The 20402-nt window shown below is 38.4% G+C and overlaps 1 protein-coding gene across 8 annotated transcripts in view; it reads right to left on the bottom strand.

Annotated features, from left to right (window-relative positions):
* Window positions 1-20402, bottom strand: part of CDKAL1 (CDK5 regulatory subunit associated protein 1 like 1) — a 654131-nt gene that overhangs the window by 453331 nt on the left and 180398 nt on the right. For all 8 annotated transcript variants that reach the window (XM_047795483.1, XM_047795484.1, XM_047795482.1 and 5 more), the window contains exon 7: window positions 10521-10569. In XM_047795483.1, the coding sequence (XP_047651439.1) occupies window positions 10521-10569 (49 nt within the window). The remainder of the gene's footprint in view (window positions 1-10520; window positions 10570-20402) is intronic.

Genomic DNA, 20402 nt, shown 5'->3' with positions numbered 1-20402 from the left:
TAGCCACGCAGGATGGGATTACTATGGAATGGAGTAAGGCAAAGGAGTCAGGGAACTGGGCTTTACTAGAGACCTTCTTCACAGGAAAAAGAGAGAGACATACAAAAGAAAAATGCATGGTATGTCTGCCACAAATGCCTTCAACTTCATTTTCTAAGTAGGAAGGCAGAGGGAAAGAAAAGGTAAAATCTGGAATTCCCATGGGTGGCTCAGTGGAAACAAATCTGATAGTGTCCATGAGGACGCAGGTTTGATCCCTGGCCTCACTCAGTGGGTTAAGGATCCAGCGTTGCCATGAGCTGTGGTGTATGTAGCTCACAGACACAGCCCAGATCCTGTGTTGCTGTCCTGTGATCCCGTGGAGTAGGCCAGCAGCTACAGCTCTGATTCAATCCCCAGCCTGGGAACTTCCATATGCCGAGAGGGCAGCCCTAAAAAGATAAGAGACGGAAAAAAAAAAAAAGGTAAACTCTGGTATGTGAAGATTAGGATGTGAGAAAAACTGATCACATCATACTAACTTTTGCTAGAGATCACTGTCCAAAATGTCAACATCCCATTCTAATGGAGGGCTCGGAAACTTGGTTTATATTGCAGACTCCAACATTCCTAGAATTCAGAATTGAAGGGACCTTCCATACCTCAATTTACGACCCAAGAAATGGGTCAGTGTGGCTTCTTAACCGCAACACTGTTAGCAGTGGAACCAGGCATTTCAATTCAGCTCTTCCTATTCTCAATCCACGGTGCTCATCTATTGCAGCACCACACATCAGAGCAGCTTAAAGAAAGGGTGCACTGGAATTTCCAGAGTTACAATAAAGGTTTAATTTGTTAGGAATCATCTTTTATAAAGACATTTCAATTACTGTTTCTTTATTACTCAATAAAATGTATGCTTTGTTATAAAACAGTAGTACTGATAAACTTCCACTTAAAAATCCATCCAGTTGATATCCTAACTGGAAGATTCTGCAAATGAGTTTCCCCCCTCCAACTAGTAAGTAAATGAAATTAGTTTATTCTCTCGGTATCAGAAGTAACTGCTGCACATATGCTATATGCTTTGTAGAATCTTATAGAAGGTACTTTTTTTTTTTTTTTTTTTTTACTTTTTGTCATTTCTTGGGCCGCTCCCACGGTATATGGAGGTTCCCAGGCTAGGGGTCTAATGGGAGCTGTAGCTGCCAGCCTACACCAGAGCCACAGCAACGCGGGATCCGAGCCGTGTCTGCAACCTATACCACAGCTCACGGCAACGCCAGATTGTTAACCCACTGAGCAAGGCCAGGAATCGAACCTGAAACCTCATGGTTCCTAGTCGGGTTCGTTAACCACTGCGCCACAACGGGAACTCCAAAGGTACTTTTTTTTTTTTTTTTTTTAATGCCCACAGCATATGGAAGTTCCCGGGCCAGGGGCTGAATCTAAGCCACAGCTGCAACCTATGGTTATGTACTGTTTAACCCAATGAGCCAGGATGGGGATCAGCCCACACCTCTGAGATGACCCAAGCCACTATAGTCAGATTCTTACCCCACTGCACTACAGTGGGAACTCCTAGAATGAACTTTTAAATGAAAAGATATGGGAGTTCCTGTCATGGCTGTGGTTAACAACTCCAACTAGGAACCATGAAGTTGAGGGTTCAATCCCTGGTCTCGCTCAGTGGATTAAGGATCCAGCATTGCCCTGAGCTGTGGGGTAGGTCACAGACACAGCTGGGATCCCACATTGCTGTGGTGATGGCATAGGCCGGTGGCTACAGCTCCTATTGGACCCCTAGCCTTGGAACCTCCATATGCCGCAGATGCAGCCCTAGAAAAGACAAAAAGACCAAAAAAAAAAAATTAAAAATAAATGAAAAGACACACATGTTCAAATATTCAATACAAAACTTTTAATATCAATTGAGCATTCTTTCTCTATACCAATTGCTAATAATATTAACTTTTCTAAGGAGAGGTCAGTGACATTACCTAATAAATGACATCCTACAACTTGTCTGATTAAGAAAACTCTTGTATAGTCAAAATTTTCAAGAAAGAGAGAAAATCAGATTTAAATTTCCTTTCTAGTTACATCTGAGCAAGCAAATTACTCTATGCTGCCAGTTTTTTCACTTGGCTGTGATATAATGTATGATTTTACTGGCAATAAAATATTTGCTTTTGAATGAATTTTTCAAAGATGATCATAATTCTTAATTTTTATGTATTTCTGCTCTTGGAGTTTTAGATAATATACCTCTAACATTAACTGGTTTCCACTTTATATTTCTATTTTTACAGAAACCAGGTATCAAGAACTAAAGAATTGCCAATACAATACAGTTTCCTATTGTGTTAAGACCAGTCAATCTGAAACAGAAAAATATCAGAATCAACCTACAACTTCACCTTCTACTCAAAAAACATAATAAAGTTGCTAGGATTACTTTCTCAAAGTTTATAATCCCAATTATTCTCATTACCTTTTTCTAAATAAAAATAGTGGGTTCTTTAAATAAACACACTAAAACTTTTCCAGATATGTAATAAAGCACATATATGCAGGCAGAGTATAAAAGCAGTATACCACATGCCAATTCTCTAAAAAGCTAGCTACAATAAAGGAAGAACTTAAAAATATTAAAGTTTTTTTAAAAATTATATTAATTTTCATGTTTTCTACAAGAGCTTCAAAGCAGGATTAGTTTATCCACTTGGCATTTTTTACTAAATAAATCCTAGTAAATAGAAATTAGAACCTTAGGGAACCCTCCTGCACTGTTGGTGGCAATGTAAATTGGCACAACCACTATGGAGAACAGTATGGAGGTACCTTAGAAAACTATACATAGAACTACCATATGACCCAGCAATCCCACTCATGGGCATATATCTGGACAAAACTTTCCTTGAAAAAGACACATGCACCTGCACGTTCATTGCACCACTATTCACAATAGCTGGAAACAACCTAAATGTCCATGACAGATGATTGGATTAAGAAGATGTGGTATATATACACAATGGAATACTACATAGCCATAAAAAAGAACAAAATAATGCCATTTGCAGCAACATGGATGGAACTAGAGACTCACATACTAAGTAAGGTTAGTCAGAAAGAGAAAGACAAATACCATATGATTTCACTTATATCTGGAATCTAATATATGGCACAAATGAACCTTTCCACAGAAAAAAAAAAATTATGGACACAGAGAACAGACTGTGGTTGCCAAGAGGAAGAGGAAAGGGACTGGGAACTTGGGGTTAATAGATGCAAACTATTGCCTTTGGAATGGATAAGCAATAAGATCCTGCTGTGCAGCACTGGGAACTATGTCTGGTCACTTGTGATGGAGCATGATAATGTGAGAAAAAAGAATGTATACATGTATGTGTCACTGGGTCACCTTGCTGTGCAGTATAAAATTGACAGAACACTGTAAATCAGCTATAATGGAAAAATAAAAATCATTATAAAAAAAGAAATTAGAACCTTGGGACTAAGAAATTCTTATATCTGAGAATACCAAATACTTGAAATGAAAATTATTAATATATAGACATGACTAATATTCAAACTTTATAAACTATTTAACAGTTTTCACAAAAGTTTCTACCATAATTCATTTTTAGAGAATTCAAAAATACTTGTAGTCTCACCTTGATGCAATCTGCGAAGGCAGTATCAAGACTTGCAAAGAGTTAACATATAAGTCCAATTTGTACAGCAGGTAAGTCCTTGTTAATATTTAAACAAGGAAGGATGGGGTTATTCTACCAGACAGATCAGGGGGACCACTAACGTAAGGACTAGGTCATGGGAAGGCTGAGAGGTTCAAGCTTAATTTCCTTCCCTTGTTTTGAATAGTCAAATGCAGTGAACCATTATAACGGCCTTATGTGAAAACGACAATACGATCATCAACCTAACAAACCGTTCAACACTATGCACCCTACCCATTCCCACCCTTGAATGAAGAAATCAAACTTAATGAAATACCCAAGTCTTCGTATCAATAAACTGCACTGATAATAAAAGATGGCTGCAAACCATAAGATAATGCGTCTTTGAACAGAAAAGGAAATTTAAGTGGTGAACACAAAAAAGCAGTGTAAATTTAAGACAAACCAAAATATATAAAACAATTCTGAAGCTGGCAGAGCAGAATTCACCTGGGGGACATATTTAAGCATTTACTTGAGTTTTAAAAGCTTTAACGGCAGAAACATAAATACTTAACTACTTTTATTTTTAAAAATAAGATACACAAAATTATTTAAAATGTTTAAAGAAGACTCTTTCAAGAATATCTATTGGTTATTTTGTAGTAGATAATAATGGGATTCTTAGTATTTTTGTGGCTGGAAATAAAACTGATAATTTAGCTAATAAAGTCATAAAGTTATAGAAATACAGACAAGATGTGACATGGTGGTTTCTCTAATAAACAGTCCTGTCCAGTCATTATTACAAACCAGCCATTATAGAATAAAGTGATGTGGAAAATCAACTTACAGTCCTACGATATAACTTTGCTCTTTGGGGCCATAAAGAAATTTGCCTGTTCTTATGTTTAAAATTACTATAATCTGAAAAAGGATATCTAAAAGAGGTACAAATGAAGAAAAAAAAGGAAAGAAATTCATTCTATAAATAATGTATATAGAAGCACAGAGGACAAATAAGTAAAGCTAGAGGACTACAGTTATTTAGGGGGAACCAACGAAGGGGAGAGAAGGGAAAGATGACTGGAAAGGACATAAAATGACACATCCTAGAAGGTGGCAAAGTGCAATGTTTACCAATTCTAATCACATATTAACACGGTACATAAACTTAAATGGGCTCACTGAAAAAGACCCAAGTAACAGAAACAAATTTCTGGCCCTTTTAGTTGTCAGAAGGCAGAAGTTATCACCTATCTAATTACACCAGTGAGACTGTGAAGTGTTCCCAAGACATAAAACCAAGGCACAACTTTTTCTACCACATCCAGACTACAGTAACTACATCAAAAGGTTATACCTTACAAGAGGATGCATAAAAGAATCCTTTTAAAGCACATTCTGAAAATTAAGAAAATTGTTTTACTGAAAAGCAAATAATGAAAAAGCAGATGTGCTTCTATGAAGTCCAGTATTATCCCAGATGCACCAAGCTACATATCTAAGCTCAATTCACTTACTTGTTAAGTTTGGAAACATCCTCAAGTAAATCTCCACTGGACTTTGTAGGGATGTTACTAAGTCATTAACACAGATAAAAACCACACTTGAAATAGTTCTGTCTTGTAGTCTCAATTTACAAAGAGTTTATACTTTAAAATTCTGACAGAGTGAAGATTAATAGCAATGTGTTAAATAAGAAAGAGTTGTTTGTGAAGTACCCTGGGAATTTAGGTCAGCCAAATCCAAGATCACATCAATTACTGAGAAGTTGGAAATGGAAAATCAATTAAACTTGCAGATTGTACCATATTGGGAAAGCCCTGAATTCCCAACACTGGAGGCATCTGGAATTAGACTAAATGAAATACCAGCACACATACTAAAACAACAGAGGCCTCCTTTATTAGAGACTGACTAGAGAAGAAGCATGACTTAACAGTAAAAACATTTTCTATTTTCAATACACAAAATTTATTTGCAATCACTTGTCTTAAGTCACCTGTTAGACTCTTTTAGAAAGACAAGAATTTCTTTTAAGGATTTTTTTTGTTTAGAGGACTTCATACACATATATCAGAAGAAATCTCCAGATTTATATTTCCTTCAAAGCTTTTATAACAAAAAACAAACAACAACAACAAAAATCCTTAATGACCATGTAAATGAAGACTAAGATATATATGAGTATTTTTTAAAGAAAAAAAATGTGAATCCTTTAAACACTGTCCTTCTTCCCTTAGATTTAATTATATATCTTGTTGAACTATCAAGATAATACAAAAGAAAATCCTAAAATCATTATAATATGGTCTCTCCTAAAGGAAATGCTTTAAATGGATGGGATTTTCAGGCCACAAACAAAAGAATGAGAACTTATTCAGATGAACTTAAATTGTCCATTTTGCTCCAACATATATAAATGGCATATACTTTGTATGGTTTTATTGTAACTATAATAAATATAAATATTTTTATCACCAATGTATCATATTAATACGTTTTCTAAAACATTACTTAGATAACATGAGAAGAATGCAAACACACTGTGGCAGAGGCTGTATGTGCAAACTGCCTTCAAGGAAGACATATGAAGAGAGCCTAACACGAATCAAATGTGGAAACAAGAGAGTTACAGCAAAATCCCCTAGAAAGGCTGTTTTCCATCTGGCCTTCTGGGCAGAGCCTTCTTCTCCATGGAGCATTTATCAATCAGGGTCCCAGCAAAGCAGATGGCACACTGCATAATTGAAGAGATTTTAATAAAGGGACTATTTACTAAAACTTGGCAAGGTTAGGAAAACCAACAAGAGACAATCCAATAGTCTCAGGCTAGCAACTGTGGGGTGTTGTTTTCATCTCTGGGACTGAAAAAGGCAAGGAAAGGGAGTTATAGGAACCTGGAGAAACAGATGAATAGAGAGGGCCACCTGACATGAGCTATGACCTTCTGGTAAGGAACTCAACCAGTCTAGGATGAGCAGGGAAAGAGGGAGTGAGACAGGGGAACAAATTCTGTCTCAGGCTCCAGTCACAGCTCCAACCTCTAACTGGAGAAAGTATCCAGCTGATGAAGTCCACAAAGGTCTGCCTGCATGGACACACATCAAGGTGGAGAAGCATGGAGAATGAATCTGGAGGGCAAAGAGGATTTATCTCCTTCTGTGTAAGATCCCAAATGAACATGAAGCAAATGGCAAATAAAACACAAGACACATCAAACAGTCCAGGTGTATATATGGAATTAACAGAAGAAACAGTGAAAGTGGTATACTGAGGTAGAAGTCACAAGTTACTCTGGTAGGTAACAGGCAACCACAAGCAGGAATAAAATCATCCCAGATAATTAGAGCCATATATACGGTCTGATTGAAAAGAGAGTCACTGCTATCAAAGATCAGATAGATTATTCCAGCAGCCTAAGTATTAGGAGGTAGTATCAAGGAGGTAATCAAGAAATATTAACATGATTTTCCCTTAATATAGCCAAGGTACCTCAAAAAAGTCTTATCCTCTCCATTTTAAACTAAGAAAACTGAGTCTAAGAAAAGTTAACTTACCAAAAGACAACCAAGAAGCAGTTAACCACTACAAAGACCACTAATTTGTGCTGTCTAAATGAAGTATTGGCAACAGAAAGTGAAGAACGGGAATTTCACCAATAGGCCCAGGTCTCCATTAACCCGGAGATCTCATATGAGTCACTTAACCCCTTCCTGGATCAGCTTCCTTATCTGCAAACTAAGGACATCTACCAAAATTATTTCTTCCATCTCTAAAATTGTTGCATCCCTAAAATGTAATTCTTCAGCCTTCCCAACCTCAAACCAACCAGCCAATGAACATCCATATCAACTTCATCTTCAACTCATCTCTTGCTGTAGACTATCACAATTAAATCCAACTCAATCTCTCCAATGAATCCACTTAGGCAAATCTCTTCAGTGGGAAGCTATCCATAATTAACCTACACTGGAGGCGACAGGCCTTCTGTGACATTGTGATATAAGAAGTACATATTTGGTCACCATCCCTGGTTCCTGATACAGATCTCCTAAAACTCTCAGGCTTTCCTGAGAGAGAGGAGCATCTTTCGTTATTATTACGCCTCTTTCAAGCACATCTGAATCTGTGCTAATGAGTTCGCTCTTGGAAGAAAGACACTGGTTGGTAGTATCTCTGATGCCATATGGTGCAACATATTTTCATATGCTTATTTTCCACCTGTATATCTTCTTTGGGGAGTTTTCTGATAAGGTCATGGCCCATTTTTTAATCAAGTTGTTTATTTTCTTAGTGTTGGGTTTTAAGTTATTTGTATATTTCAGGTAATAGTTCTTCATCAGATACATATTTTGCAAATATTTTCTTCTAGCGTGTGACTTGTCTTTCCATTCTCTTGATGTTGTCTTTTGCGGAGCAAAAGATTTTAATTTTAATGAGGTTCAGCTCATCTATTATTTCGTTCATGGATTGTACCTTTTGGTGTTGCATCAAGAAAGTCATCATATCCTATGTGATCTTCATTGCTAAAATTTTTTTTCAAGTTCCGAGTTTATTTTTTTAAATTAGTCAATGAATTTTATTACATTTATAGTTGCACAATGATCATCACGACCCGATTTTATAGCATTTCCATCTCAAAACCCACAGTCATTAATTTTTTAAAAAAATATTTAGAGCTGGTATATGCCTGGTACTCAAGCAACAGTACCCTCAAGCATCCCAAAGCACTGCTTTAAGAAGGTCAACTGAACAACCATTAAGGCAAAGATTCTCCACTGGCAGCGAGCAGAGCAGTCATAATGGGATGCGAATGGAGTGTCAAATTTAAGAGCACAGCGTCAGAGTCAGACTGCCTAGATTCAGATTCCAACTCTGCCACTTAACATACTACCTGAATGGCCCTACGTCAACTTCCTCATCTGAAAAATGAGGAAAATAGAGAGACTCACTTCACCTCACAGTACTGCTGTAAAATTAAATGACTTACTCTGTGCTTACCATGGTGCCTGCCACACTATGATTGACAGCATAAAAATGCTAGTACTTCTAGACCCTCCAAGATGGGGTTGGGGCATAGTTTAAAAAAAAAAAAAAATCAAAATTATCACTGCTACAATTTTTCTTTTTTTTTGTTTTTGGTCATTTCTAGGGCCACTCTCTCGGCATATTGAGGTTCCCAGGCTAGGGGTTGAATCGGAGCTGTAGCTGCCAGCCTATGCCAGAGCCACAGCAACGCGGGATCCGAGCCGCATCTGCAACCTACACCACAGCTCACGGCAACGCCGATCGTTAACTCACTGAGCAAGGGCAGGGACCGAACCCGAAACCTCATGGTCGGATTCGTTAACCACTGCACCACAACGGGAACTCCACTGCTACAATTTTTAACCATAATATTTTATTTTGGCATTTCATGAAGACTATATTCTATAGTCTATAGATAGGTATATTCTCAAGTTTTCATATTCTGTGGTCATCTAATAAATCAAAGATCCAAAATTAATGAATAAAAGTATGTGGAAGAGAGTAAATACAAGCCAGCAGGAAAAGCATGTGGTTAAAAAAAAAAAATCTCAACTTGGTGGAATAGATCATTTTTTAAACACAAAATTCCCATTTACAACAAAATGGTTAAAAATTTAAGTGAGGGAGTTCCCGTCGTGGCGCAATGGTTAACAATCCAACTAGGAACCATGAGGTTGAGGGTTCGGTCCCCCCTTGCTCAGTGGGTTAAGGATCCGGCGTTGCCATGAGCTGTGGTGTAGGTTGCAAACGCGGCTCGGATCCCGCGTTGCTGTGGCTCTGGCATAGGCCAGAGGCTACGGCTCCGATTAGTCCCCTAGCCTGGGAACCTCCATATACCGCGGGAGCGGCCCAAGAAATAGCAAAAAGACAAAAAAAAAAAATTAAGTGAGAACCTTAATCCATTTAACTTATTTTAGTATCATTTCATCAGTTTTCATTTGTACTACTCTAACAGAAGAGTAGACAATAAATATTTTAACATTAACCCACAGAATTAAGAATTGTTTATTCTTCAGTGGCTTCAATAAAAATCTGTTTCAAGGAACACTGGCTAATGAAGCAGTCAAAGCATAATTCTACTTTCTGGTGTAACTACAAAAATTATACAAGGAGAAGAAACAAAATTGAATACTGGAGTTTCTGTCATGGCACGGAAGAAACAAATTCAACTAGGTTGAACCCATGAGGTTGCGGGTTCGATCCCTGGCCTTGCTGAGTAGGTTAAAGATCCGGCGTTGCCGTGAGTGTGGTGTAGGTCGCAGATGCGGCTCAGATCTGGCATTGTGTGGCTGTGGCAGAGGCCGGCGGCAACAACTCCAATTAGACCCCTACCCTGGGAACCTCCATATGCTGCAGGTATGGCCCTAAAAAGCAAAAAAAAAAAAAAAAGAAAGAAAGAAAAAGAAAAATTGAATACTACTGTTAAAAGTACTTTCAGAAAGGATAGCTACAAATGATTATGTGATATAAAAACATAAAATGTCAATTATATCCCAAGAAAAACAATGCAAATAGAAGCATACCTTTATTCTAAAATTGATTAAATTGTCTTCCTGATCTGAACTTCAAACTAAAGCTATTTTACACTAAAATAAAAATAAGATTTTTTTTTTTTAAAAAGACTATGACTTGACCTCATTTATAAGCCAACCAAGTATATGCCTCCTATATTGGAATGGTCAAGGCACAAAGCAGTCAAGGACAAAATTTTATGATTTTGACCAACGATAACTTTCATAAAAATGCTTAGCAAATGTTACCTAAGTAGTATTTTTATAATACAGTTCAAATAATATATAATGTGCTTATCTCACTTTCACCAATTACCTTTAATTGTTTCCTCCACAACTTCTACCACTCGATCTATCTGTTGAACCTAAAAAGAAAACAAACTGTTAAACAAGCAATTTACATGAAGAAACATTAATTTTTGTTTATCCTTCTGCTTGATTCAACATAACACATTTTCAAAGCACATAAATGCAGGTTTTCTTTAATTAATGCACTTGGAGATATTATACAAAATATCCTGCATTGTTTTGGGTTACAATGAAGTATGAAATTATCATTCTCCTGTTCTCCAATTATAATTAAAGAAATCATGTTAAATAAATCATATTTAAATAAATTGCCTGGAGTTCTGTTAGGATAGCCTATCAATATAAACTCAACACATCCTGAGATATAAACTGAAATTTAATTAAAACATGTCTCTTCACACAGAGCTTCAAGAAAAATAGCAAAATATGACAACCTGCACAAAAGGACCTGCCGGTATTAAGAAGATCTACTCTAAATTTTATGCTTTATTATTTTAACACCGAAATGCCTTTTAATGAATTTCTACCATGTGCACGGTACTCTGCTCAGGTTCACAGAATACAAAATCAAATAACAGCTCCTGCCCTAGACACCAGTGACTAAGACAGATTTCCCAGGGTGCCATGGGAACACAGAGGGAAGGTAATAAAATATATCCGAGTAATCCAGGAATGCATCTCAGGGAACCAAAGGTGACTCCCGAGGGATAAACAGGATTAAGATAGACGTTCACTAAGAGATTGAGTTAGAGTGGCTAGAGTTTAGAAGGAAAATGAAAAAAGCAAAGATTGTAGTCCAAGAAGCTAGAGGAAGGAGAGGAAGACGAGTAAGAATAGGTAAAAAGTTGATATTCCTTCTACTTTTACAATCCTCAATATCATTACTGTTTTATCACAAAATAGAAATATAAAAAGAAATAAAGTCATAACATTCTCCATTTCCACTCCTCAGATGAAATCATTCATAATGGCTTGATGGGTAGATACCAAGGTACTTTCTAGTGTTAAACATTTATACCTAGTCATGTTCCATAGGGTTTTTTCCTTAACGAATTATGACAGATAAAATAATAGGCCCGCCCCTTGACTTTTTTTTTTTTTGGTCTTTTTCTAGGGCCGCATCCGCGGCATATGGAGGTTCCCAGCCTAGGGGTCTAATAGGAGCTGAAGCCACTGGCCTACGCCAGAGCTACAGCAACACCAGATCTGAGCCAGGTGTGCAACCTACACCACAGCTCACGGCAATGCCAGATCCTTAACCCACTGGGCAAGGCCAGGCATCAAACCCACAACCTCATGGTTCCTAGTCGGATTCGTTAACCACTGAGCCATGACAGAACTCCAACTTTTTTCTTTATATCAATATATATAGGTCTGTTTCATTTTACTAAGTGCCTAGTACCTCATACATACATAATAACATAATACATTCTTTATTATCCTCTTGATGGACATTTTTGTTATTCCTAATCTTTCATTGTTATACAACATTACAATGAACTCAGCTGAGACAAAAAGAATCTTTTAAAAACATTTTATTGGAGTTCCCGTCTTGCCACAATGGTTAACAAATCCGACTAGGAACCATGAGGTTATGGGTTTGATCCCTAGCCTTGCTTAGTGGGTTAAGGATCCGGCGTTGCCGTGAGCTGTGGTGTAGGTGCAGACGCAGCTCAGATCCCGCATTGCTGTAGCTCTGGCGTAGGCTGGCGGCTACAGCTCCAATTAGACCCCTAGCCTGGGAACCTCCATATGCCGAGGGAGTGGCCTTAGAAATGGCAAAAAGACAAAAAAAAAAAAAAAATTCCCTGCTGGTTCAGTAGGTTAAGGATCAGGCAGTTGTCACTGCTGTGGCTCTGGCTGCCTCCATAGCACAGGTTCCATCCCTGGCTCAGGAATTTTTGTATGCCACAGATGCAGTCCCAAAAAAATGCAATGGCAAATCTCTTTGAAGTACTCCTTTGGCCTTACAGAAATAAAGGAAGATTTGTGAGAATATATTTGAATGCAGCTCTGCCTGTGACCACTCAGTTCAGCAAGATAGTAGCAGTAGCAATAATTATTGAGAAGTTGTCAAAGGCAAAGTAAATCTCACCTAACTGTAGATGGATATGTCCATGTCCACCAGAACCACTGGAGCCATTAGGCTCTGGTTTTATTAAGAGAATCCACATGACCTCCTTATAGAATACATTCAAAGCAAGGATAACAGTTCAAAGAGGAAGAAGTAGACAACAGTGTCTCTACAGAAATAACAAGTAACATAAAGACTAAAATGGGTATGCCTTATCTTACAATAAGGGGGGGGGGCGGCTAATGAACTTGGGAGATAGTTCAGCATTAATCAATCATAAATAAGAAAATGGTCATAGCTGATACAAACAAATCTTACAAAAAGCTGGGTAGAATGAAGAGGAAGAGGACTCCTGGTAGTAAAAAAAAAAAAAAAAAAAAAGCATAAGTGTGCTGGTATATTTAATCCTGTCTTTCCTTTTTTAAAGTTTACAGGCTAAGGGGAAAAAGGCCATAGACAGAAAGGAATTGACAACAAAAGAAATAAGTCATGGAGCTAGGTTCCTCAGGAGGTAGAGAGGGTTAAAATCCAAAACACAGGTAGAGACACAAGCCCAGAATGGGAGCGGGGACAAGTCATCTTCCTCGGAAACAGGGAAACAGGTAAGAGCACTCTCGTTGAAGTCAGGGAGGTTATCAAGCAAGTCTCCCATCTCGTGGCCTCAACTTTTCTCAGTGAAGCAAGAAGCAATTTCATCTGCTATAAGTGAGAAAGCATATTGTTAATAAAGAACAGCTGATGTTTAAAATACCTACTAAAAGTTTAACCCGTTAAAAGACGTGAAGACTGGAAATGTGTAAAAACTGCCAGACAGTATTGAGATACCAGTTGAAATTATATACCATGAATTTTTAACAGTGACTCCACCATGTAATTTTTCTCAGGGCCCAGCAGTTCTCATGGAAGACTCAACAGTTAAATGGACTGCTCCAAGGTCTGTTCACTCCATCAATCATTCATTCACTCATCATTTATTAAACATCTAGCATATGCCAGGAAGGCTCAGAAGTCCGGAAAACTCCACTTCGAGATTTATAGGATGAACTCGAAGGATATGGAAAAAAGGCAATTAACTCTGCATTTTGGCTAAGGTGAAACTTAGACAGAGAAAGAAGAAGAGCCAGGAAGGAGAAATAAAGTGGCTTGGAGTTGGAGGAAGGAAGGAAGGAAGGGACGGTAGGAAAGAGGGAGGGAGGAGGAGAGTGAGAGAAAGAGAGAAGAGAATAGGAGGTTATAACAGTACAGACATTGGCACTGAGTATGTGTGAAGACTAGCAAGGTCCAAGACGCAGTCATGAGAACAAGTTGTTGAAACAAGATAAAGGTGATAATCAGTGGAGCTAAGAAGTAATAAAGTCAGAGGTTAGAGAGTTGGTGAGACAATACATATGGACACTTGAACTCCCCACCACATTAGAATCTTGGGTAGGATAAGGGAGAGTTGATCAAATTTCCCGGTGAATGTAGGTGAATGACCAACATATCAGGACGGAATAAAAGAACAATATGAAATAATGCAATGATGAAACCAAAACAAAAATGCTTTCTTCTGCAGTTGGAGATAAAATAATTCAAAGGGAGAACTTCACCCAATCTCAACACATGGAATGAATAAGAAGCAGTGCCCGTGGATGAGAGTCAGAGCAGTATGCAGAGGGAGCAACTCAAAGGTTAAAAACTTGAGGGTAGGCTAAAACTATAAAATTCTTGGAAGAAAACACAGCCATAAATCTAGATGAACTCCGTATAAAACTCTGTTTTCTTAATATTACATCAAAAGCATGAGCAATGAAAGAAGAAGGGCAAACTGAACATCATCCAAATTAGAACCTCTTGGTGCATCAAAGGACACTACCAAGAAAATAACAAAACAACATAAAAAATGGGAGAAAATTTGCAAATCATATACCTGATAGGAGACCCAAATCTAAAATATATAAAGCACTCCTCCAACTCAATAAAAAGACAAATAAACCACTTAAAATGAACATGTTCACACATACTAACATATACACACTATCACATATAAGACAGATAACTAACAAGGACCTACTGTACAGTCCAGGGAACTCAATATTCTCTAATCATCTATATGGGAAAGAATCTCAGAAAGACTGGATATATGTACATGTATAACTGATTCACTTTGCTGTACACCTAAAACTAACACAACACTGTAAGTCAACTATACATCAATAAAATATTGAAAATAAAAAATGGCAAAAGATCTGAAAAGACACTTCTCCAAGGAGTATATATGAATGGCCAATAAGCACATGAAAAGATGTTCAACTTCATTAGCCAACCACAGAATGCAACTTAAAACCACAATGGCAGCAACAGGGAATTATTACGTAATGTTCATAAATTTTCAGTTTGAAAAGATGAAAGCATTCTGGAGATGGATGGTGGTGATCTTTGCACAGCAGTGTAAATATCCTTTCTTTTTCCTTCTTAGGGCTGCACCTGCGGCATATGGAAGTTCCCAGGCTAAGGGTTGAATGGGAGTTGCAGTTGCCACAGTTGCCACAGTTGCTGGCCTACACACAGCCAGAACAATGCTGGATCAGAGCCACGTCTGTGATCTACACCACAGCTCACAGCAACACTGGATCCTTAACCCACTGAGCGAGGCAAGGGATCGAAGCTGCATCCTCATAGATACTAGTAGGGCTCATAACCTGCTGAACCACAAGGGGCACTCCGAAGACAGTAAATTTTATGTTACTTGTATTTAACCATATGAGACATTACTTCCTACCCACTGGGATGGCTATAATCAAAAAGACAGACAGGAGTTCCCGTCGTGGCGCAGTGGTTAACGAATCCAACTAGGAACCATGAGGTTGCGGGTTCGGTCCCTGCCCTTGCTCACTGGGTTAAGGATCCGGCGTTGCCGTGAGCTGTGGTGTAGGTCGCAGACGCGGCTTGGATCCCGCGTTGCTGTGGCTCTGGCGTAGGCCGGTGGCTACAGCTCCGATTCAACCCCTAGCCTGGGAACCTCCATATGCCGCGGGAGCGGCCCAAGAAATAGCAACAACAACAACAACAACAACAAATAAAAGACAGACAGTAACAAGCGTGGGCAAGAATATGGAGAAATTGGTACCCCATCACATTGTTAGTGGGAATGTAATTAAATGGTGCTGCTGCTTTGGAAACCACTCTGGCAGGTCCTCAAACTGTTAAACCGTATGATCCAGCAATTCCAATTCTAGGTGTATACCCAAGAGAACTGAGAACATAGGTCCACACACAGACACAGCATTGCACACAAAGTCATAGCATTATTTATAATATACAAAAGGTAGAAACAGCCCAAGTCCCAACTGCTGATGAACAGATAAAGAAAAGGTGGTACAGTCATACAAGGAATTATCAGTGAATCATAAAGGAGAATGAAGCAGTAATAATGCTAAAGCATTATTCTAAAGGAAAGAGGCCAGAGGCAAAAAAAGAAAAGTATTATTTGATTCCACACATATGAAATAACCAGAACTGGGAAATCCTCAGAGACAAAGTATATTCGTGACTACCTATGGACAGGTAGTGAAAGAAATGAGAGGGATTGCTAAGGAGTACTATGTTTCTTTTTAGTGTGATGAAATTGTTTTAAAATTGATTGTAATGGGAGCTCCCGTGGTGGCTCAGTAGGGTAAGAACCCAACTAGTTTCCATGAGGATGTGGGTTTGCTCCCTGGCCTCACTCAGTGGTTAAGGATCTGGTGTTGCTATGAGCTGAAGTGTAGGTCACAGACATGGCTCAGATCCCCCATGCTGCTGTGGCATAGGCTGGCAGATACAGCTGCAATTTGACCTCTGGCCTGGGAACTTCCATGCCACAGGTGTGGCCCTAAAAAGCAAAAAGAAAAAAAAAAACCAATTGTAGTGATAGTCACATAACTCTGTGAATATACTAAAAGCCACCGAATTACACATTTTAAATGGAAGAACTGTATGGGGTTTGAATTACATCTTAAGAAGGCTGTTAGTATCACTACCCCTCCCCCATAAAAAAAGTTAAGGGTGGTTAAATGTTCTAATGAAAAGGTCATGAAACTCAAGGAACAACTGAGGAAATGTTCCAATTAAAGGAGACTTAAGTGACCTGACAAGTCAATGCAACGGATCTGGGATCTTTTCTTATAAAGGACGTTACTGGGACATTTAACAAGACCTGAGTAAGATGTGCACACTAACTACAGCATATGGAAGTTCCAGGGCCAGAGGGCGAATCAGAGCTGCACTCGGTCCTACGTCACAGCCATGGCAACACCAGATCCAAGCAGCATATGCAACCTACGCCAGATCCTAAACCCAAGGAACGAGGCCCAGGATCAGACCCATGTCCTCACAGAGACATCATCGAGTCCTTAACCAGCTGAGACACAATGGGAACTTCTAAACATAAGGATATTTAAAAGTAAAGGGCATCATATTTATATCTCACTACCAAAAGGATTGGAAAAAATAGGTATGTATAAACACTAATAGTTGGGGAATCTGGGTAAATGGTAGAAGTTATTTTTTTTTCTTTAGGGCCACATCCTCAGCATATGGAAGTTCCCAGGCTAGGAGTCGAATGGGAGCTACAGCTGCCAGCCTATACCACAGCCACAGCAACACCAGATCTGAGCTGCATCTGCAACCTACACCACAGCTCACGGCAGATCCCCAACCCACTGAGCGAGGTGAGGGATGGAACCCATATCCGCATGGACACTAGTCGGATTTGTTTCCGCTGCTCCACAGCGGCAATTCCCGACATTAATTATTTTTGCAACTTTTCTGTGAGTGTGAAATGATGTCAAAATAAAAGTTTAAGTGTGTCAGTGTTGAAGACATAAAGATTTTCGTTTACCCTACTGGTCACATCGAATCTACTTAAATGTATACTGCTGAAAATATACCCTCTGATTTTTAAAAAGTACGTGATTATCACACTTGCTCTTACAGCAGAAGAATAGATATTGCCTATATCTGAAAAGCAATCACTGAGTGGTGTGGGGAAACTCCAGGACTTCAAAAGGAAGCTTCTACTAAATTTTAAGAAAAAGGAAGAAAGCAATTGATTACAAAAAAAGCAAAGGAGAAGCTGTTCATTAAATGCTTTAAAGAAAATGTTGTGTCGTTCCCATTTCTAGTAAGGAGTCACTAGAGGAAATGGTAGAAGAAAAAAGGAAAGAGGAGGAGATGGCAAAGAAACAAAAAGGAGAGTCGGGGAGGGGAAATTAAGGGAGGAGGGAGAGAGGTTAGGTGGGTGGGAGGTCGGGGAGAAGAAAAAACAGTCATGAGTGAGAACAAACTCAGGATTCCCATACAGGAATGAAGACTACATTGAATTCATTCTGGGGAGAAAAGGAAAGCTGTTCTTAATTAATACTATAAATTGTAGCCCTGAATACACAAGAGCTTAGTCTCTGGCATATAATTCAAATAAAATAAATAAAACAGTATCTTATGTCCTTCAGGCACTTAGTTATAAATATACAGGAAAAAAAAGACATGCAGTATGTTCTATTACTGACTCCATATGTTCTTGACAATGAAGAAAGGAGCTGGTGAATAAACAATTCATAAATAATATTAATGAGTCATTCTGCTGCAGAACTTCTAAAAGAAACCCATAAAAATATTTTATTCAGCTATTATGAAATACTCCAAATTTATAACTAAACGCATATTGAAGAAACCAACCCATGCAAAAGTCACCTAAAGCAAATAAAAGAGCTATTCTGGAGTTTCCTAATTGTTTAGAGCAGTGCTAGCCAAGAGACCTTTCTACAGGGACGGAAATGTTTACATGCTGGGCTGTCCAACATGGTAGCCGCCAACCATATGTGGTTACTACGTACTTGAAATGTGCCTGTGACTGAGGAACTGAATTTTAATTTTAATTAATTCAAATAATCATCTGTGGCTATTGGCAACCATACTGGAAAGTGCATGTTTAGAGTATGGCTAAGAGAGCCACCCAGTTTGCAGTGATTTGTTAAGGCAGCTCTAGGAAATGAATACACACCTCAAACAATTTTGCCAACTAGGCTAAAAAAAAAAAAAAAAATGCAAAGGGCAAGTCAGGGAACAAACTGATAGCATCCTGTAGTCAGAGGCTCTGCTTTAGTATCCACCTGAAATATCCTCTTTTCTGAGCAAACAGCAACTAGATAAGTTACTGACTAGTAATAACACCATGATAGTTAACATTTCTGGAACAATTACCACGCCCTAAGCTCTGTGTTAATGTGCTCTAAGCACCATCACTTTGAATCCTCACAACACTCCTTGGCAATAGATGCTTATTGTTATTTCCTAGGCTGAGGGAACTAAGGCAGAGGATATCCTGCTAAATTCTTGCAAATACTCTCAGTTTATCTTATCTAGGAATGGCACAGAGGGAGTGTATTTCATGACTTCCCCTCTTCCTTTACACACAGAGATCATTACTTCATAATCACAAAAAGCTATCCAAGTGAACCTGGACTTTCAAGTGACTCAGTCAACAACTATTCCCCCAAACTGCCCTGTTAAATCACCAATGCCATGCATGCATTCACTTGACAACTATCTATGAAGCACCAACCAACTACGACTGTTCCAGGCACTGGGGGCATAATGGTGAAAAAAAACCCAGTCCTTGCTTCATGGAACTTACAGTCTAGTTGGGGCAAACAAACAGGTAAACAAACAGAAATGTTCATTTCCTAATCACGATAGATGCTATGAAGACAGTAGAACCTGGGAATGGCTGGAGGTGGAGAGAGCAATTATGTTACAGTGGTCCAGGCAAACCTCTGAACAGTCAGCATTAATGCTGGGACCTGAACCATGAGACAGAAGCATCAATGCGAACCTCCAAAGGGAAGAGTACACACAAGGGCTGAGAGACAGAAAGAATGGCGAATGAGAGGCACCGAGGTAGGAGATGAGGTCAGATAATTAGAGGACAAAGATTACATGAGACTTTGTAGCTCATGCTACGCTGTTTAGATTTTGTTCTACCTACAAAAGGAAAGGATTGTAGGATTAATAGAACAATTTCAATAGCATCATCCAGGCTAATTCTACTGAAAACTATGCAAAGACTATTCACATTTCTCCATGACTTGGTGTGTCTTTTTCATGCTACACGAATTTGGCTAATTTTTTTTAATTATTATCTCTTGATTTTATCCCAAGACACTTCAAATCTTTTCAGGAGTAATGAAGGTTAATACATTCTAGATACACATCAACACAGATACAGAGGAACTCTCTCATTAGCTCTCCTAATTTTGATGGCATATAAATATATAAGTAAACTAGGACATCCTGTCATTATCATTCTAATTAGGAAATAGCAGACTAAAATTGTAAAGCCTCCTAAAAACTCTATCAATCTTTAAAAGAAAAAAAAAAAGCCTTTTCCTGTTAAGAACTGTATTATAAAAAGCCTTTTCCATTAAATATATGTTCAAAATTTCACCTTTACTATAATAGTTTTATCCAATAACCAGCACTTGGCAGGTCAATACTGACTTCTCTGTAAAAAAATATTTTTCTCTCTATAAAACTTTTCTTTAAGCTGTTAAGGAAAGTCCCTACCTCTATAAATGTATTGGAGGAGAGCTCAATTTCCAATCTCTTAGATTTGGGGAAGTCCAGAGCAGTCACCAGTTAACTCTACTGGAAGAAAGATTTCTTGAACTCACAAGCCCATAAACAAGTTTGCTAATGAACTGCACCAAAGAGCATTGCATGCTACATGTGGTTTAAACTTTTGAACAAACCTTTCTCATCTGCCAGTCTAATTCCATCTTCTTTCATCTCTTCATT

The sequence above is a fragment of the Phacochoerus africanus genome, chromosome 9 (genome assembly GCF_016906955.1).
Source record: "Phacochoerus africanus isolate WHEZ1 chromosome 9, ROS_Pafr_v1, whole genome shotgun sequence".
NCBI classification, from domain to species: Eukaryota; Metazoa; Chordata; class Mammalia; order Artiodactyla; family Suidae; genus Phacochoerus; species Phacochoerus africanus.
The sequence above is the reverse complement of the archived record's forward strand: the minus strand, read 5'-3'. Positions and strand labels throughout refer to the sequence as shown.